The 21226-nt window shown below is 43.1% G+C and overlaps 1 protein-coding gene across 2 annotated transcripts in view; it reads left to right on the forward strand.

Annotated features, from left to right (window-relative positions):
• The window catches only part of LOC138983826 (nucleolar protein 6-like), a 34754-nt gene that overhangs the window by 11959 nt on the left and 1569 nt on the right, over positions 1 to 21226 (forward strand). For both annotated transcript variants that reach the window (XM_070357162.1, XM_070357170.1), the window contains exons 8-21: positions 1438 to 1558; positions 2100 to 2263; positions 7581 to 7696; positions 9738 to 9918; positions 12559 to 12681; positions 13466 to 13617; positions 13969 to 14266; positions 15651 to 15747; positions 15935 to 16086; positions 16653 to 16816; positions 17498 to 17650; positions 19065 to 19123; positions 19699 to 19817; positions 20695 to 20904. In XM_070357162.1, coding sequence (XP_070213263.1) covers positions 1438 to 1558; positions 2100 to 2263; positions 7581 to 7696; positions 9738 to 9918; positions 12559 to 12681; positions 13466 to 13617; positions 13969 to 14266; positions 15651 to 15747; positions 15935 to 16086; positions 16653 to 16816; positions 17498 to 17650; positions 19065 to 19123; positions 19699 to 19817; positions 20695 to 20904 — 2109 coding nt within the window. The remainder of the gene's footprint in view (positions 1 to 1437; positions 1559 to 2099; positions 2264 to 7580; positions 7697 to 9737; positions 9919 to 12558; positions 12682 to 13465; positions 13618 to 13968; positions 14267 to 15650; positions 15748 to 15934; positions 16087 to 16652; positions 16817 to 17497; positions 17651 to 19064; positions 19124 to 19698; positions 19818 to 20694; positions 20905 to 21226) is intronic.

A 21226-nucleotide genomic window follows, 5' to 3' on the forward strand; every position in this document is an offset into this window, starting at 1 on the left:
TTTTCATTTGATAAATATACTTACCCAATTCTCATAGTTAATACCCTCCCATCCATCCCCGCTACTTAATTTCCTACGGGATTTTGAGAAGTCTCGAATGATTATTCCGGATGCCGGCGCTCACGTGGTGCGCGGTGGGTTATGGGTAACCAAGTGGGTTCAGGGCATAGCAACGGCTATGGCGTCTGTTTTTAGCTTGGTTACCACCCTTTCAAGGGCAGGTAATTTGAGTAGTGTTTCGACATCTAGCATGTGAGATTGAGGTCAATGCATTTATGAGAAGTGGGTAAGTACATTAATCAAATGAAAATTTATTATTGAAATTTTCGAATTTGGACAAACAGCTAACTCTGATGTGTTTATTATACAGCGCACACACACTATAGTACCCTTTTCTTTCAATAATCAACGTTCACGAGTTCATCGAAGTTTACAATTTGTTGCGGAAATGATCGTGTTTTGATCGAGGTCATGTGGGTTTGGCTTGATGTCACGTGAGTTTAGGAAAACACACGTGCTTGGCGAACACTTCCAGTGATCAGAAAGCCCGATGATTATATTTTCTAAAGAAAATGGTATCATATTCAGGGCACACTGCGTAACATACACATCATAGTTAGTTGTTAGTCCTGATCGCATGATAAAGGCGATAAAAAGCGTGGAACATGCTCCGGATGTTGTGATAAGCTTGGCTGAGACAAAGGGGTTCTTACTCTACCAGACTCTTTAAAATCCTGCCACTCATTTTCATCAAAATGTGTTTCTTTTGTGATTTCATTATTTGTTGGCGTTTTTTGTCGATGAGATCCAGCATTTGTTTTGCTGTTTTATTTCTTATACTCCCCGATATGTTTTGCAAAGTTCATGTTACATGTATTTGCATATTAGCTTTGCACCGGTTTTACATCTGTTTCTTCTTGAGTGTCGCTTCTATCTGATGGTGTCATGGTTGGCGTTGATGCGTGGTACCATGGTTTGTTAGAGTGCGCCGTGCAGCCCAGTACCTCCGTCTTCAGCACTCGAGGTTTCTGTCGGGGTTACCCCACCCTTAGCTCATGGCCCGTACGTCCTACCCTGAGAGCACAGGGGGGAGGATTTGCCGGGATCCCACCCGGAGCTAGGGTTTTAATGCGCCCATAATCGCATTAGATGAGTCCCGTCGAAGGGCGATGGAGCATTTCAAAGAGAGTAGCAGTGCCGCCTGCTACCCCACTCCACCCTGGTAGGAAACACCGCCAGGTTGGTCCGCGGCCGCAAGCGGCTGGTCTTCATATCTGAAGTCCGTTCCCCTATCCGCCACCCGGGGACGCGCTGGGTTGGGGGTGGTCGCCCCACTGAAAATCCCACACTGGGTTAAAGAAGTTCAGCCTGTCCCAGTTGCATCTGTTTGAACTGATGACTGGTAGGTTGCATTTTATAATGTCTGTGTTTTTGCAGGGCTATGGGTGTTTCAGTGGCTTCCTGATGTCCATGCTTGTTGGTCATTTGCTGAGTACCGGTGTGGTGATCAGGTCCATGAACAGCTATCAGATCTTCAGGAACACTCTGCTCCACCTCAGTAAGTCAGCGTCCTTGCCAACGTCTCTTTTTCAAAGTAGCAACTATGATGCCTTGAAGGAAAATATCTTTTGTTTTTTGTTATTAAATATATATACCAGGGATGGCCAAATCGTCTGGCCGATCGCCAGGGGCGAGTAAAAAATCCGCCGGGCTAGTAAAAACCGCCTGGCAACTCGCCCGGCTGGCTGTACATTTACCTCCATTCTCAGATTGTCTGTTGATAACCACTGTACATTTACCTCCATTCTCAGATTGTCTGTTGATGACCACTGTACATTTACCTCCATTCTCAGATTGTCTGTTGATAACCACTGTACATTTACCTCCATTCTCAGATTGTCTGTTGATAACCACTGTACATTTACCTCCATTCTCAGATTGTCTGTTGATAACCACTGTACATTTACCTCCATTCTCAGATTGTCTGTTGATGACCACTGTACATTTACCTCCATTCTCTGAGATTCTTTGGGATCTTGATTAAAAAGAGGGGGTTCCACTGTTTTTCATAAAAGTGCATTTTCTCACGGTTCTGTCAGGCAAATCATGCTGGTTGGAACAGCCAGTGACACTGTGTCCGGAGGTGGGGGAGGGAAACCGACCGACACTGGTCCAGTTTCTACAGGAGTTTGATGTGGTATTTGTGGACGTCACTGGGTACTTGAACCTGTGCCTGGGCATGACCAAGTCTGTCTACAACAGGGTGGGTAGAATTTTTTCTCTCGTGCGTGTGTGTGCGTGTGTGTGTGTGTGTGTGTGTGTGTGTGTGTGTGTGTGTGTGTGTGTGTGTGTGTGTGTGTGTGTGTGTGTGTGTGTGTGAGCAAATTAGAGTCTGCAGACTGCTTTTGATCCTACATTTTCAAGAATTAGGTGTGTATGTTTGTGTATGTGGGTTCATGCAATCAGTTTGCAATCAACTTACCTAACTGAGTTGTATTAAACTAGACATGCGTTTACTGATTTACGTGCATATGCTATCAGTATAATATAATAATATAATAATAAAGTGTATTTATATTGCGCCTATCCCTTACAAAAAACAAAAATATTTGGCTCTAAGCGCATTACAACATGTGAAGGACTTGGTACAATCAAGTCTGACAAGTACAACAGCACAATATACAGTCGGTCTCTTAGGTAAAAGCAGCTTCGACAGTTAAACACTTCTACTAAAAGATCCTCTAACAATTTACAAACATAGTTAAAGAACATCGAGTTAATAGGAATTAAAAAAAAAAAAGGTTCTTATAATAAAACTATCTAGCGAACGACGAAGAAGAAGAAGAATAAAACTATCAATGTCAATGTATAACAAGTCATTCAACGTAAATGGCCAAAGAACAACAATAAAACAATGGTGATAAAACAGTTATACTCAATGGCTAATAACGAGGCAGAGTTAAATAGTATCGACACAAGATTAAAACAAAACATATTTCTGGAGACGAATTAACAACAATAAAGCAATGGTGATAAAACAGTTTTACTCAATGGCTAATAGCGAGGCAGAATTAAATAGTATCGACACAAGATTTAAACTAAACATATTCCTGGAGACGCATTTAATAATTATACATGTATCAAATAATCAATGTACAAAATACAGCCCTCGCAAGCAACCCGCCCCCAGCCGGCCCACAGCGCGCTACGATGGCAAGCGACCCCTCTCCTTAATGTGGCAAATACTGAACAGTGCACACAACCAATTACTCGCATATACTCGTGTCGCTCACTCGCACACACACACAAACACACACACGGACAACATCGAATCACTCGCACAGGCTAGGGGTTGAAGTATTCCCGGAAGAGGTGTGTTTTTAGAGAGGACTTGAAGGAAGGGAGAGAGGTAGAAAGGCGGACAGACATGGGCAGAGAGTTCCAAATAGAGGGAGCTGTGTAGGTAAAGGCGCGCTTGCCGAAAGCGTTCAGTTTGACGCGTGGGACAACAAGGTGCCCTGCGTCAGCGGATCTGAGGTTGCGTGTGGGGACGTGTGGCTTTAAGAGCGAAGACAGGTAAGAAGGGGCAGAGTCTTGAAGGCTACGGTAACACAGGGTAGCTATTTTATATGTAATGCGTGCTTTGATTGGTAGCCAGTGAAGGGTCATGAGGAGAGGGGTGACATGGTCGCGCTTGCGCTTGCGCAGCACAAGACGTGCTGCATTGTTCATGATGCGCTGTAGGCGGTCTAGCTTGGCGTCTGGGAGGCCGGCTAGGAGCGAGTTGCAGTAATCCAGTCTCGACAAAATAAAAGCCGAAACCAGTGTCTTGGTTGCGTCGAGGGAAAGAAGGTGTCTGATTTGGCTAATCCTCCGCATTTCAAGAAAGGCGGTTCTGCAGAGTGAGTTGATGTGGGCGTCCATTGACAGGTTACTGTCAAGGTGGACACCCAGGTTTTTTACTTTGGTGCTGAATGTGACTGTGGTATCAGAAAGGGTAAGACTGGATGTTTCTGAAAGAAGCTTTAACTTTGATTGTTTGCCAACTGGCATGATCTCTGTCTTATCATCATTCATCTTGAGCTTGTTGACTGTCATCCACTGTTTGATGGAATCGCTGCATGATTCTATTGACTGCACTAACTCTGTAAACTGTTTGGTGTGTGCGGATTTTTGTAGTTGAGTGTCGTCTGCGAACATGTGGTACAGGACATTGTGGTGCTTTATGACTTTGCTTAACGGCTGCATGTACATAGTGAATAACACTGGGCCTAACACAGATCCTTGTGGGACACCATACTTTAATATGGTGTCCTCGGAGTGCTTATTCTGGATCACAACAGCCTGAGTGCGTCCAGTCAGGTAGGAGCAGAACCACCCCAGAGCCGTGCCTGTTATGCCGAATGTGGTGTTCAACCTTGCCAGCAGTATATCGTGGTCAAGGGTGTCGAACGCTGCGGATAGGTCCAACAGGGCCAGAAGCGAAACAGAGCCGCTGTCACAAGCAGTGAGAAGATCATTCGCTACCTTAAGTAGGGCTGTTTCAGTGCTGTGATCTGCGCGGTAGGCGGACTGTAATGGTTCAACCATACCTGTCTTCGCGAGATGCTCTGACAATTGGGCCAAAACAACTTTTTCAAGGACTTTCGAAACAAAAGGCAAATTGGAGACAGGGCGGTAGTTCTTGAAAGTGTTGATGTCAAGGTTAGCTTTTTTCAGGAGGGGAGTGACTACTGCATGCTTAAAAGAAGGGGGTACTTGACCGGATGTGAGGGATTGATTTATGATGTCAGTAATGACAGGGAGTAATTCCTCTAGACACTCATTTAATAGCTCTGAAGGAATTGGGTCGAGAATACAGGATTTGGGTGGAGCTTTTTCAATGATCTTCTTCACTTGTTCTTTAGTGACAGGAGAAAAATCGGTGAGGTGGGCGCCGTGAAATGGCGCATGCTCTGGATGCCCAGGAGCAGCATCAAGCTCGACTCGGATCTTCTCGATTTTTTCGGCAAAAAAGTCCCCAAACTTATCTGGAAGGTCATCAAGAGGGACGGAGTTTGGTAGCTTTTTATTTTGAACTTTACCGAGGAGCTGCCCTGTGATCAGAAAGAGTTCTTTGCTGGAGGTGCTGTTCTCGATTTTCTGAGAAATAAACTGGTGTCTGTTCTTATCCACCATCTCTTTGACGGCCTCTCGGTGAAAAGTAAAGATTTGCCTGTGGACCGTGAGAGCCGATTTCCTCCACTCTCTCTCAGCACGACGCCGATCTTGCTTGGCTGTGGAGACCTCCGGCGTAAGCCAAGGTGCCGAGGGTCTGTCGGTGACTGTGCGTGTGGTGAGAGGGGCGTGCTTGTCCAGAATCCGGCGCAGGTCGCTGTTGTAGCTGGACACGAGGTCATGTCTGTCTAACTGGAGTGCTCTGACGTCATCCTTCAGTGCTGCCATGTCGATCCGCTTCATGTTGCGCGAGGTGACGACTCGTCTGGCAGGGCCTGGCTTCTGAAGGTCGAAGCTGAAAGAAATGACGAAGTGGTCGGAGATCAGCATGTCCTGCACAATCAGGTCTGAGACGCCGACGTCCCCGCCGACCACCACCCAGTCAAGGGTGTGTCCACGACGATGCGTCGGCCTGTCTACCAGCTGGGACAAGTTGAGAGTGGGGAGCAGTGTTTTCAGCGTGTTAGCGTTCAAGTCCGACTGTGAATCATAATGAAGGTTGATGTCTCCGACAACTACAAGATTACAGTGCAAATTGGCGTATTCGTCTAAAAGCTCTGTGAACTCAGCCAAAAACTGCGGAGTAGATAGTTTGTTCTTTTTATTGGGGGGAGGGCGGTATACACAAAGAAATGTGAGGTCTTGATTGCAATGACGGATTTTAGTCTTGCACAGTTCAAACGAAAGAAAATCAAACCGTTCAAGCGAAATGTCTACGCAGTCGCGCAATGAAGTGCGATAGAGCACGGCCAGACCACCACCCGCGCCAGTCAGACGTGGGCAGGAGTGGAGGTTGAAGCCCGGGGGAGTCATCGCTTGCATCAGGGGCTCGTCGCCGACCTCTCTAAACCAAGTCTCTGTTATGAAGACTAAGTCCGCTTGGCTATCGTGTATCAGGTCCGCTAGCTCGGTCGTTTTGTTGCGGCACGACTGGGCGTTCAGGTAGCACACCTTGAAGTGTTTGGAATCATCCCCCTGCTTTGTGGGGAGTGTGCGTTTGATACTAACTAGATTTGATCTGTTAATACATTTTTGGCTATGTGCCACGGCTCGTGTGCCTGTGGATGCGATAGTTTCTATTTTCATTGTCTTTGGAACGTGTGTGATGTCAGGTTGGTTTATCTGAATCATGTTGGATAGGTTACGCTTAGATTGTCTTTGATACTGGATAATGGATGACTGTCTCTCTGTTTTGGGGAGACTAGATCATTGTGAACAGAATGATGGTATAAAATAATAAGCTACCTTTCATATTTGTCATGCTGACTGACAGGCTTTCAAATAAGTCTTAAGCAGGTTTCTTATTTCTTGTTTTCAAGACCTAAAATTTAAAAAAAAATCATCAGTTTTTAACAAGTCGTGTAAGGCAAAATTACTACATTTAGTCAAGCTGTGGAACTCACAGAATGAAACTGAACGCACTACATTTTTTCACAAAATTTTGTGCAAAACGCAGTGAAACTGACGAGCCTGTTTAGCGCGGTAGTGGTTTCGCTGTGCTGCATAGCACGTTTTTCTGTACCTCTCTTCGTTATAACTTTCTGAGCGTGTTTTTAATCCAAACATATCATATCTATATGTTTTTGGAATCAGGAACCGACAAGGAATAAGGTGAAATTCTTTTTAAATCGATTTCGGAAATTTAATTTTGATCATAATTTTTATATTTTAATTTACAGAGCTTGTGTTTAATCCGAATATAACATATTTATATGTTTTTGGAATCAGGAAATGATGAAGAATAAGATGAACGTAATTTTGGATCGTTTTATATAAAAAAAAAATTTAATTACAATTTTCAGATTTTTAATGACCAAAGTCATTAATTAATTTTTAAGCCACCAAGCTGAAATGCAATACCAAAGTCCGGCCTTTGTCGAAGATTGCTTTACAAAAATGTCAATCAATTTGATTGAAAAATGAGGGTGTGACAGTGCCGCCTCAACTTTTACAAAAAGCCGGATATGACGTCATCAAAGACATTTATCAAAAAAAGGAAAAAAATATCCGGGGATATCATACCCAGGAACTCTCATGTCAAATTTCATAAAGATCGGTCCAGTAGTTTGGCCTGAATCGCTCTACACACACACACGCACAGACAGACACACACACACACACACATACACCACGACCCTCGTTTCGATTCCCCCTCTATGTTAAAACATTTAGTCAAAACTTGACTAAATGTAAAAAGGAGGGATTCTTTAAATTGACAAATTTACTGAGGTTCTGGACAGAGAATCTGGAGAGAAAAAAAAACATAGTCAGAAAAGGGGGGGGTTCCTAGTTAACGTATTATTTTGCAGAATTGTTCATACAGCCGTTTTCAATCTGAATGGGGATTGTTGCTCTGTGTGTAGGTTTGCCACGAAGCAAGTCTTGCCATTGGATGTCTGATGGGGGACGCAGCACAACATTTTGATCACCTGTTCATGGTGCCCTGTTGCTTCCAGTTCAAGTTTGACTACACTTTTACGTGAGTGTTTGTTTGTTCGTTCATGGGCTGAAACTCCCACGGCTTTTATGTGTATGACCGTTTTTACCCCGCCATTTAGGCAGCCATACGCCGCTTTCGGAGGAAGCATGCTGGGTATTTTCGTGTTTCTATAACCCACCGAACTCTGACATGGATTACAGGATCTTTTTCGTTGCGCACTTGGTCTTGTGCTTGCGTGTACACACGGGGGTGTTCGGACACCGAGGAGAGTCTGCACACAAAGTTGATTCTGAGAAATAAATCTCTCGCCGAACGTGGGGACGAACTCAGGCTGACAGCGGCCAACTGGATACAAATCCAGCGCGCTACCGACTGAGCTACATCCCCGCCCCTTTTACGGGAGTGAATGCAGCTCCGTCTTCTTGCGATCTGTACACTCGGATCTGTTGTTGTTGCTTGGTGTTTCCGCCTCTGGTATTCTGGGTTCTTCTGCTGGTTACAGTCAGAAATGTTACTGCTGTTGACCTGTGTAGTTTTGATTTCTTATGTTCTTAACAATCAGAACTTTTGTTGTTATTGTGAATTATGGCCCTAGTATTTTGATTTCTTCTGCCTTTTACATTCAGATCTGTTGTTTTTGTTTTAATTTATGGCCTCTGTATTTTGAGCTCTATTGCTCTTTAATATTCAAAACTGTTTGTTGTTGTGTTGAATTAATGTATGTCACACGCTTTCCTTCTTTGCCACTACTAAAGCAAACGTGTGCAAGATTGTATGTTACGCGCTTTGGAGCATGTGCAAGAACGGATTCAAACTCGAAATCGTCCCCCCAAAATGCACACACGACTTTTATTTCTCCTGCTGTTATCGTTTCTTCTCTTTACAAATTCTTCAACGCTCAGAATACTGAAAACGGCATCCCAGACGACAGTACTGTTTCCATACGCGAATTTAGCTGCCCTTGGAAAGTGGCTCGCTCAGGAGGCCTGTTAGTCTGACACTATAAGGACAGAGTTGTGAACATAGATGACAAAGATCCCGGAAAGAACAAACATTTCGCGGATGCAGACACAGAAAGACGTCATGAAGATTGCGATGCTTCAAAAGATACAGACTGTGACGATGACTGTGACGTCATTCACATATTCCGAGACGTCATTTATAGTTGTTCGGTCACTTTCGTCAAAAAGTAGATCTCTCCACAATGGCTGCTCCTGTGTTTAGGTTTATCAAGCGTGAGTACGCAAAACGTGTTTGTTCTCTCCTCTGTTGAAGCTGTGAGACATAATCGCCATTACGAGCTAGTCGTGTGACAGAGAGTTTTCTTGCACACTCGACTGCTGCTGTTTCACTCCGGCTAAAGCCGTCGTGAAACATCTACAGTCTCGTGTGCAAGAAAACTCTCTGTCACACGACTAGCTCGTAATAGCGGGTACTGCTTGTTAACCAAGAGACAAATACATTGATTGAGAAGGGAATAATATACTTTTGGAGACTTTTCTCATGAACTGTTCAAAGTGACGGCAGTATTAGCATACTCAAGATATAGCTCTGTGGAAGTGATGTTACCTTTAAAAAAAAAAAAGAGTGAACCTTTTGAGAGCCATTCAGTGTGACAATCAACTGCTCACACGAGGCTAAATCTGGACATTGCGGTAATATCTAAGTGTGGTGTGTAGACTATCCTCCAATCTAGATAATTGCGGTAATATACAAGTGTGGTGTGTAGACTATCCTCCAATCTAGATAATTGCCGTAATATACAAGTGTGGTGTGTAGACTATCCTCCAATCTAGATAATTGCCGTAATATACAAGTGTGGTGTGTAGACTATCCTCCAATCTAGATAATTGCCGTAATATACAAGTGTGGTGTGTAGATTATCCTCCCCTTTTCCTTCTCTCTTTTTGCTTGTCTCAGTTTCACTCGGGGCCTGTCCATGTTCTTTTTGTCCCTTCAGCACACAGTTTTTGTGTGTGTGAAGTCACCTGCAGTAAACGGCTCCAGGATACTTCTTTTCAGATGACAGATAAACAACCTATGTGTTAAGACAATACATTTTGTTACTTTTCGTTTTCAGGATTTCTCTCACACCAGAAAGCCTGAACAAGATGGTTGAAAACTTCCAGCTGTCAGACAGATCTCTGGATCATAGCGGTGATTTGGTTACCACAGTGTTGCCAAGCATTCTGGAGGTCTTGGAGAAGGGTCTGGGCGATCGAGTGATTCTCATACAGCCTCAACCACAACCATCCCCTGTGGTACGTTCTGTGAAATTCAGGGGGATTTTGTTTGAGTTGAAAGATTTAGGGATTTACAAGAATTGTTTGCAGGTGGTGTGTGTGGGTGTGGGTGTGTGTGTGTGTGGTGTGGGTGTGGGTGTGTGATGTTGTTGCTAGAAAAGGATGCGGGATGTGTGCAAACAGTTTTTTTTTTTTTACACAGGTCTTGCTTGTTGCTTATATTAATTGTAAAGCTGCAAATTTAGTATTAGTTATCGTTAGATTTGACCGTGATATCAACATTTATCAGTCTGAATGCCGAGAAAGCTGAAATCTCGGCTCCCGCCTCGACCTGATATGATTTCAGCTTTCTCGACATTCAGACTGATAAATGTTGATATCAGGGTCAAATCTAACGATAACGATTTTATCGCATTCGATTTCGGAACAGTAGGAACCATTAACCCGTGTCTCAAGAAGTCGGACAAACGCAAGGGAGGCTACTGCCATGTAGGAAATGTTGGATTTGTCTTTTTCTGCTTTCGCACTGAACTTCGTTGCTCTTACTTTTATTTTTCAGTAACAGTTTCTTTTTCTCAGACAAAAATAACGCATTTAAAATGCAAACAGAACAAAAATATACGGTCTAAACAGATCACAAGCAAAGGCTAACAAGTTCAGTGGAGTTTGAAGGAACAGCGAAGTACGAAAGTCCCAGTTACTTCATCAGTCCGGCGTAGACTTTTTGACTGTGCGATTTGGCTATTCTGAACGATGGCAGGAACTGAAATGCGCCAGGCTGTATCAGTGAAGTCCTCTGGCTCATTTTCTGTGTCCAAGAAAGCTTCCAGGTATTTGTCGGCGTCGATGGACTGCATAATAATGTTGTCGAAGCACAGTCCAACTGAGTGCAGACGACAAAATGGCGTCCTCCGAAGGCGCTGTAACTGTGTGAAACTGAAAGATGCCTAGGGTTGATGTTGTATGGCTACGACTAAGAAAGGTGAAGAATGGTTCATGCAGGTGCGAACTGTTTAAATTGTCTGCTTATGTTCTGCCTGTTTGTGAGTGATGTGCGCTGAGATTTCACAGTTTTCTGAGTACTGATATTTTCAAGGTCAGCCTTGTTTATGGCTGTTCCAACCACCTCAGTCGGTAAGATTGTAACATTCTTTTCTACTGCTTCTCTGTTAAAAGCTGGGTGGGAGAAGTTGTTTTTTTCGTCATTGCACAGCTTAATCTTTCTGATGCAGTTACTTTCCTTTTATAAATTTGTGATTTTAAAAGAAGGGAGACATTTGTTTCCTTCAGGTGAGATTTTTTTCTTCAAAACTAAACTTCATAAACTACTTCCTGCACGATATCAGATTCACTAGGCACTTCCTGCACGATATCAATTGATACACAGTTCCTAGTTGACCAATGGCAGCAGCTGCTTTTGTCATGTGATCAGTAAAAATGCGATAAGAGCTGATAGCAACGAAGGTTTGTTCGTCTTGCGCATAAATAAGGAACGGGAGTTCAGTGTGGAGGAAGGGAGGAGAAGGATCAAGCTTTGATGTGTCTCTGTGTGTCTTGATGTGACTCTGTGTGTCTTGATGTGACTGTGTGTGTCTTGATGTGACTGTGTGTGTCTTGATGTGACTGTGTGTGTCTTGATGTGACTGTGTGTGTCTTTATGTGACTGTGTGTGTCTTGATGTGACTGTGTGTCTTGATGTGACTGTGTGTGTCTTGATGTGACTCTGTGTGTCTTGATGTGACTGTGTGTGTCTTGATGTGACTCTGTGTGTCTTGATGTGACTGTGTGTGTCTTGATGTGACTGTGTGTCTTGATGTGACTGTGTGTGTCTTTATGTGACTGTGTGTGTCTTGATGTGACTGTGTGTCTTGATGTGACTCTGTGTGTCTTGATGTGACTCTGTGTGTCTTGATGTGACTGTGTGTGTCTTTATGTGACTCTGTGTGTCTTGATGTGACTGTGTGTGTCTTGATGTGACTGTGTGTGTCTTTATGTGACTCTGTGTGTCTTGATGTGACTGTGTGTGTCTTTATGTGACTGTGTGTCTTGATGTGACTCTGTGTGTCTTGATGTGACTCTGTGTGTCTTGATGTGACTGTGTGTGTCTTGATGTGACTGTGTGTGTCTTGATGTGACTGTGTGTGTCTTTATGTGACTGTGTGTCTTGATGTGACTGTGTGTGTCTTTATGTGACTGTGTGTGTCTTGATGTGACTGTGTGTGTCTTGATGTGACTGTGTGTGTCTTGATGTGACTGTGTGTGTCTTGATGTGACTCTGTGTGTCTTGATGTGACTGTGTGTGTCTTGATCAGTTGATGTGACTGTGTGTCTTGATGTGACTCTGTGTGTCTTGATGTGACTCTGTGTCTTGATGTGACTCTGTGTGTCTTGATGTGACTCTGTGTGTCTTGATGTGACTCTGTGTGTCTTGATGTGACTCTGTGTGTCTTTATGTGACTGTGTGTGTCTTTATGTGACTGTGTGTCTTGATGTGACTCTGTGTGTCTTGATGTGACTCTGTGTGTCTTGATGTGACTGCGTATTTGTGTTTCGTTTTAAATTTAAAGAATACATTTTATGGTGGTATTATTCACAACATGCTCAAGATTGGGTCAACATTATCAACCCCCGTTTTTTACTCTCTCTCTCTCTGTACAGTGGCCATTGACAGAAGACCCACCTACACAGGTCAGCGACTGCTCTTTGACCTTTGGCCTCCTGACTCACAAGAGTAATTCTCTGCGCCTCCTGGACCGGGGTCCCCCTGCTAATGCACCGGAGGTGAGAACAGGTGTAAACTACATGTTGATGTATAGCACAGGAGGTCTTGCCATCTAAAAATGAAGAAATTATTTGTCTCAAACTTCAGTATCAGAAAAATAAACGTTTTGAGAACAAGACTATTTGCCTCAAAGCTTTGAAACCAGAGAAATCACAAACATTTTTAGTAAACTAAAGTAAATTGTGGTGTTCTACATTTATTTTCTTATCATTAAGTCAGGATTGATATGTTTTCAATGTTAAAATGTGTTTTTGTTCATAGTTGATATGTAAAGTGTTGAGAGCACAGAACTCGATGGTTTGCTGTCATTATTGTTACAATTTTTTTTATTATTATCATTATTAGTAGTAGTTGTAGTAGTTCTATTATTAGTCGTTAAATAGTTGCTCCTCACCAATAGGATTTATTCTTGCATCAGTACTTTTGATAGAAAAAGGATGCATGAAAGCTTTTATCTTTGAGCACTGTGAATGGAATGGTACAGACTGGTACCTGCAATAAGAGAACACGTTTGGAACCAACCAAACCTGTCCCTACACTGCAGGTGTCCTCTAATGACAGGTATGTTTTGGTAAATTTAAGGCACTAAGGAACAACAGAAAGTGTCATCTGGCAGTGCATGCCCTGTCTTCAGAAATCCCCCATTTAGCAAGTACCACTGTACTGTGCTAGCTGTTTCAGTGTGTGCAGTTGAAACTTTTCTGCCTCATGAAAACTCAAGACACAGATAGAGAATGCCCCTAAAAGGGATTATCAGAATAACACCATTTGTCTCTTTGACAGGCAGCAGACTTCAGGCAGTTCTGGGGAGAGAAATCTGAGCTTCGTCGATTCAAGGATGGCGGCATTTCAGAAGCAGTGGTCTGGGCGTTTTCCTCAGGGCTCAACCAGAAAAGGAGCGTCTGCAGCAAAATTGTGACACATGTGCTAACCAGGTGGGCTTGCTAATCTGGAATAACGATAAGTCAGCAGAGCAGGATAGTGAAAAGAAAAGGGGGGGGGGGGGGGGGGAGGGGGGGGGGAGGGGGGGGGAGGGGGATCTAGAACAAGATGAAACAATGGAGATGTGTTAAACATTTGAATACATTTTTTTGTTCAAAGCTGAACTTTAGACTTATTTAGAGTTAACAAGAAAACAGCACTTGGTTGAGATTTGTCTCCAGATTCTTAGCGTATGTGACTTTTCCCAGAACTATTCATGGTGGTGTATGCAGTAGTCCATGCTGGAAGAAATGTATATTTTGAAATGATTTTGCTGTGTGTGATTGACCTGTTCTCTTTTTCAGACACGCAGGTATAAGCTCTGAAGAGATACATACAGTTGGCCGACAGCTGGAAAACATTTTGTACGTCCCTCGCCGAATCGTCAGAGAGACTTCTGACATCAGCAGTAGCAGCAACAGTAACAGTAAAGACAAGAAGAAAGAGGGAAGCAGCGGAGCAGGCTACGGGACAGGGGAAGAACATATTTACCACATTCGTCAGGTGCTGGAAGATCTGGGCAAGGCACTGAGAAAGCTGCCAGACCTGGCGCTGAGGATTAACGCTGTGACTGGCGTCGATGCTGCCTTTAGGTTTTCTGAGGTGGGTGTGAATAAAAAAAAACCAACATGAATGGTAGGTAATTAGAACGCTTATTATTGACAAAACAAAACGTTACATTTACCTGTATTTATCAATATTATTTTATCAATAATAAACGTTCCAATTACCTACCATTTTTGTTTTTCCATTCTGAATTTGGAACGTTGGCAGTCGATCTGTTTTTGGATGTTTGAGGTGTGTGTGGTTTTCAGTGCTTATGAGGATGTGTGTACTGTTGGCAGTGTTGCGTGTACAGTCACACCTGTCAATAGCGACCATCCAAGGGACCAAGCAAAAGTGGGGGTTGTAGACAGGTTGTTGCTATGTATAGAAGAAAAAGTTGTCGAGGATCCTTTTAGGGTGGTTGTTGTGGGTAGACAGGCGCTGTGGCGGGGTGGTAAGATGTCGGCCTCTTAATCGGAAGGTCGAGGGTTCGAATCCCGGTCGCTGCCGCCTGGTGGGTTAAGAGTGGAGATTTTTCCGATCTCCCAGGTCAACTTATGTGCAGACCTGCTAGTGGCTTATCCCCCTTCGTGTGTACACGCAAGCACAAGACCAAGTGCGCACGGAAAAGATCCTGTAATCCATGTCCGAGTTCGGTGGCTTATAGAAACACGAAAATACCCAGCATGCTTCCTCCGAAAGCGGCGTATGGCTGCCTAAATGGCGGGGTAAAAACGGTCATACACGTAAAATTCCACTTGTGCAAAAACATGAGTGTACGTGGGAGTTTCAGCCCACGAACGCAGAAGAAGAATAAGGTTGTTGTGTGTGGGTGATTGTTATTGACAGGTGGTCGCCAGGGCAAGTTGAACTGTCCTGCATCTGATTCATTTCTTAAATATTCATGTCAGAACTTGTATCCTAAGAGGAAAATGTTTTGGTCTCCACGAATGTTAAGTGTCAGTTGTGGGAAGAGTGAGGAAGAGAAATGTAACCACATATTATAATAATATTACGGAGGAGAAAACTCCAGACAAACACTCAGGAAAAAATCATATAAACCATATATGCCAAAACGAGCGAAGCCCTGCAACACTCGACCCACAAAATGTATGGTCTGATAATTTGGTGACAATAAGACCGGAGACTATGGTCTTTTTGTTGTTGCTTGCATGTGTATAACATACAGCTTAGTTACCTTTATACACATCATTTGTAACATCTACAGCATAGTGGCAAGTGCTTCAGAGCAGGAGAATGTCATTGCAAGAAAAAGTTTAACATTAACAAGGTTGTATTTGGCTTTTGGCCCATAGGGCTTTTTAAGCTAACATAATGCACAGCCACATCACACACACACACAGAGTGATAGTTTGTTGTTACTAGGAGGTTGTGGTAGCTAGATGTCTTGGGTGATTACGATGTTCTTATCTGGGCACAGGTATTCCCAGCACTCCCTGCAGTGGAGAAGCTGACATCAGAAAACCTACTGAAAGAAAAAAATCGCCCACTTCCGCTCTACACGCCAGCCATGACAGGTGAGGGATTATTTTCATTTCTTTTTTGTTTTCTGCCCTTCTGACTTTCTTATAATCTGTCCTTCTTTCTTTGTTGATTTCACTCTTTCTCTCATCCAGTTTGTCTGTCTGCCTGTGTGCTTGCATGCCTGCCTACCTGTGTTGTCTGTCTCCTTATTATGCACAAAAAATTGTTTTCTGTTTGCAGTAATCTGCTCGCTGGAGGGCAGCGGCCACTGGCCAGAAGACATTGACAGGATCAGAGACCTCAAGACGTTGTATCTCGTTGACCTCGGCGACAAGTTGTCTGACCTTGGCCTGAAGGTCAACGTCCAGGAGACACATGTGGACGTTCTAAAGGTAAAGCGCTGTGCAGTGTCAACTTCTGTGCAGATCACTGCTGTACAGTGGAGCTCATGTCGAGGGAAATCAGTTCTTAAGAAGGGAGGAAGTCTTCAAATTGGGGTTGATTAACATATATTATGAATCAATAATTTGAGAAAGCAGTGTCTTAAAACTAATAAAAGTGAGGGAGTAGTAAAAAAAATTTTTTTTTTGGGGGGGGGGGTTGTCTTTTGTATGGATTGCTTGCACTGTTTTGACATTATGATGCTTTTGAGTAAGAAGGGCCATTTCAGGTAACATCGTTCAACACCAAATATGAAAACAGTATTTATAATGCAGGCATTGTAAAAATCTATGATAACACTTTGCTAGTTTTGTCCAGTGTCACTTTTGTCTACTTAAATTTTCTTCCATTTTAAGACTTTTTTGTCTGTGTTTCAGGATAAAATTTAAAAAATATTGTATACCTTGTTTGTTCACCTTAATTTAAAATAGGTTTTTGAGCTGAAAATCTGTGATGGTGCCCATTTCCATTTTGAGGAAATGCTCCCAGAATATTAGCCTTTTCTTGTCTGTGTCAGGATGGCTACGTGTTTCGCCTCAAGCTGGGTGTCAGTCGTGAGGTGGGAGTCTTGCGCATGGTTCGCTCCCCTGAAGGGATGCTCAAGATGGAGGACACACCAGAGTCTCTGGCAGTGGAGGCTGAAATCACCATGCTGCCTGAAATGACAACAACGCTGCAGGGGTGAGCGCTTAGCGTTTGCTATGTGATGCTCAAAATATATACTGTAGATTTATTTGCATTGTGGATCAACATTATTTTACACCTGGAAGAATGTGCGCTGTTGAGCAAAGTTTGTGTTGCGTATGTACCGTGACCCATCAGCCACAGGTTGGCTGTCGATCAGAGCAACCATTTTGTACAAAGATCTCTCTGCAGATTCAAACTGTTCTCTAAAGCAGCCATGCTACAACTAATGCAAACTTGTATGCCATGATTCACATTTTCCAAACCTTACCCCTTGGTGGCTTGAAATCAATTGTGCACTGTTCATTTTTTTTTCTCGGAAGATAACACATTTTTTTTCTCGGCAGATAACACTTTTTTTTTTTTTAATCTCCCACAATTCCGAGACGAAGATCACGTGAGAGCGAACGTGGGAAATTGTCATTGACCGTGTAGTTTGTGTCAGGTGCAGACGTGCAGTGCTCTTTCCTTCTTCTGTCCTTTTGAGCCTTTACCCTTCAGTAACTACCATGCAAAAATACAGAGGGATAGCCTACATTGTGGTCGATAAAACCACAATTACACTTCATTTACTAAGGTAAGCTCATCATAATTTTGTAAGTATGCCGGTTAGTGAAAGTTGAAATGTTTTTGTTATGCTGAATTTCCTCTATCTTTTTGCTTTTTTACATATCGCAGGGTCCAGCAGAATCACCCATCATTCTGCGCCACGGTGCGACTGGCTAAGAGATGGCTGTCAGCACAGTTGTTACTGGGTCACATTCCTGACTTGGTGGTGGAGAGAAGTGTGGTGCACCTCTTTCAGAACCCTCTGCCTTTCACTGCTCCTGTGTAAGTCTGTCTCAGTTACTCACAGTGACTTTAGTCAAAGGGCTCTCATCCTGCCTACCATCCGCTGCTAGCACAATGAAGGGATTTTTGTCAGTGACAGAGACTTGTACCCCCCGCACAACAAAACCACCGATAAGTAAGGTGTGTCTACCTTCTTTGGTAGCAGGGTACACACGCCATAGGCCACCGATGCGTTGGGCACCCTCTATAGAGTTATGACCGCTGGCTCTTTCTGCAGCCGCACACAGTTCAGCTGTCGAAAACTCCTTAGTTTCAAAGGCAGGCAGGTTATTGTTTTTGATGAACACCGGCAGCGTTGAGTTAGTCGTACTGTCCGACATGATTATTACAGGAGGGAAGACATAAACAGAAAAAGAAAAAAAACCAAGAGAGAAAGAAAAAAACAATGGCTAGAAAGGGCGGAATATAGCACAAACTCTAATAAAAAGACAGAACAAGCTCACAAAAGCATAATGAAAAAGACTTAGCAATGTAGTAGTATCTTCCAGATGATAGTCGAATGGACATCCTATGCTTTGTCTGTTTGAAGTTCCTCATCCAGTTAAAACTGCCTTGGCAACCGCCTCTCGATAACGACAACCTTAAAGGATCCCTGATCAGATTTTTTTTTTTTTTTAATATATAATACACCTTTCAATTGCGACCACTTGTTTATGATAGGGATATTTGGTTAGTTCCTTGGGGGGGGGTTATTATTGACAGGTCTGACTGTAGCTCTTTGTTGATATGTTGATATTTTTGGCTCACGTAAGTGTAGCCTATGCGATCGTAACTTTGTCTGTCTGTGCGTGCGTGCGTGTGTGCGTATGTGCATGCGTGCGTGTGTATGTCTGTGGTAGAAACTCCAACATTTGAAGACGTCACATTACATTGACAACATTTGAAGACGTCACATTACATTGACGTCACATTATGACGTAAGAGGGTTTGACGTCACGCGAAGGAAGTACTGAAAGTCTCGGTCATTATTATTTTGAGCAGGCCGAGACTAGTTGGCAGTCGTGTCCCTGTAAGTAGGCAACATGCAGACAGACAGATCTAGATCTAGTGTCTCGCTTTCTTGCACAGTTTCACCTATGCTCTTTCTGTGTGTGTGTGTGTGTGTGTGTGTGTGTGTGTGTGTGTGTGTGTGTGTGTGTGTGTGTTACTGTTTGTCGATTTCTTACGTGAGCCTTGATGGCTTCGCCTCTTGTTTGGTTGTAAATTGATGGGTGCTGTTTCAGTGAAAATTTGTGTTGTTTTAAAGAACAGATCCAATTGCCATGAGTTAGGTATTACCCTTGGATTTTGTGGAGACATCTCCTCAAAACACAGAGTATGTGAGTAGAAATAAAGATCAAAGCGCGTATTTACTGAAGAATGACTTTTAAAAATGTACAATCTTGTTTTTCAGGTCGCCACTTGTGGGTTTTCTCAGGTTTCTCAAGCTCGTCTCAGGAAATGATTACAAAGGTAATGATCTGTCAGTGGCCTTGTTTCACAGGCAATAGGTTCCCTACTGCGTTGTTTGTTTGAAGTAGGCTATTCTTCTTCATTTCCATGAAAAGCCTGTTCTATTTTGAAGCGTTTCTGTGTGTATGACGATGATGTCCTAAAATCCGTACACTTCGTTGACGATACAAGAAAATGGACATTAGAAATAGACATTGAGTAATTGTTTTGATATGAGAGACTCCAGTCGATCAGGATCATTCTTTTACATGTAACAATTTGTTAATGTAGCATGGTAGGTGCTCTTGAGATTACAGTACCGCTAAGTCTTAGAGAGCATACTTGCAACATGATCAGAACGTGACACTGAAAGAGAAATTTCTATCTAAAATTATTTTTATTTGACATACTTACTGTGTGTCTTTCAGACTTAAATTTGGGTTCCACGATGGGATATATTTGGAATAAGGACAGATGTAGGAAAGTGGGTCAGGTTTAGCATACACGAGACAGTCGGTTAGTGTGTTGATAAAACAAAATTAGATAGAAATGATCTCTTGCCTTGTTCAGGGGAAAAGTGTTTATTGTGTTGACAGTGGAGAGCTTCCTCGACAAGGTGACAGCACCGCCTCTCCCTGTGATCATGAACCGGCTCAAAGCTGTGGCCGCCCAGACTCTCACAGTGCTACAGTCTCAGCCTGACACACAGTGGAAGGTTGGTCGTCTTGTTCCCTTCATTCATCAGGTGGTGGTTATTGTTGACTCCCCCCGGTTTAAGACACCTCCCCTTTTGGTAGGGGAGTAGTGCCGTATACTGTATGGCAGCTCGCTTTCCCCAGCTCGAATTTGCAGCTCGAATTTCCCTGAGGGTAACCTCACAGGGCTATATGAAATATTATCCTTGTCGTATTCTGATCAAACATTGCAATTTACTTCAATTTTAAGACATTATTAGGACCCGATTTTCTCAGGTTTTTGGAGCTCTAAAAAGAGAGGTTTCACTGTATATTAACAGGACTTTTGATGTTTTGGTATGTTAGTTGCTTACTGCAGTCCTGAGTCAGTTTAGACTGGAACATTATTTTACGTATTATTTTGGTTTTCTTTGAGATATTTATTCTTGAGTTTCTTTTTTCTGCATGCCGCATGAAGATAGCTGCACATTTTGAAAAGAAATGTTAGGTTAGAGTTCCACATTTCTTGAGACAGTTTTTAAAACTATATGATACCGGACTTCAATTGTTCAGAAGTATTCCGTTTACTGTGACATTTCTTTAGGGGTAGGATGTTTTCTCTAAATGATCAAGGTTTTACTCATCCAGAGCCCAGTGAATAGAAACATATCGCTGTGGGAACAGGTTTTTGTTCAGGGACAACAGATCACAGCTGCAGGTTGGGGGAAAACACAGTTGGTTTCGGAACAAAAAGAAAGAACAAGCACAAGAAAAGACACCTACACCACCTATGAAAGCTAAAAAAAGAATTGGAACTAATATCAGCCAAGGGTACTGTTCATGACGAACACAGCACAGGAAAGGGCCAAACATGGCATAACTTGCTACATCAGCAGGGAATTGTTTTCTTCTGCACAGGTGATTTTCAGACCCCCTCTCAACATGTACGACGTGGTCATCCACCTGTCTACCCAGTGGCTATCCCGAGGACACCAGGGGGTTGAAGTGAAGGACGTGTGTGTAGCTAAATACCCTGAACCCTGGAGAGCCCCTGCAAATGCTGTGAAGGAGGAGACTCTGCCCGTCACCGATTTTGACCCCGCTCACATCCTCCTGCAAAACCTCAAGGTGATTTTTTTGTACTTGTCATGCACCTTGATTTACTTCGTAAGTCCTTCTCCAAGACAGATATTGGGTTGTGTATGTTTGACGTCATCTTTGATCTAAGGGGATGGTTAATTCTGGTTCTGTTTGATGTAACCATTGCTTCTCTCTTTGTCTCTTCTTTTGGTTTGTGTATTTTGTTGTTGTTGGGTGTGTGTGTGTGTGGGGGGGGGGGGGGGGGGGGGGACTCATCTCCTTTTTTTGATCTTCTTTGCTTTCTTAGTCGCTGCCCTACACGCCACCAGGCGTGAAAGGCAGTAAGTAAGTAAGTTGTTTTCTTACAAAG

Source organism: Littorina saxatilis, linkage group LG1, assembly GCF_037325665.1.
Source record: "Littorina saxatilis isolate snail1 linkage group LG1, US_GU_Lsax_2.0, whole genome shotgun sequence".
In the NCBI taxonomy this organism is placed as follows: Eukaryota; Metazoa; Mollusca; class Gastropoda; order Littorinimorpha; family Littorinidae; genus Littorina; species Littorina saxatilis.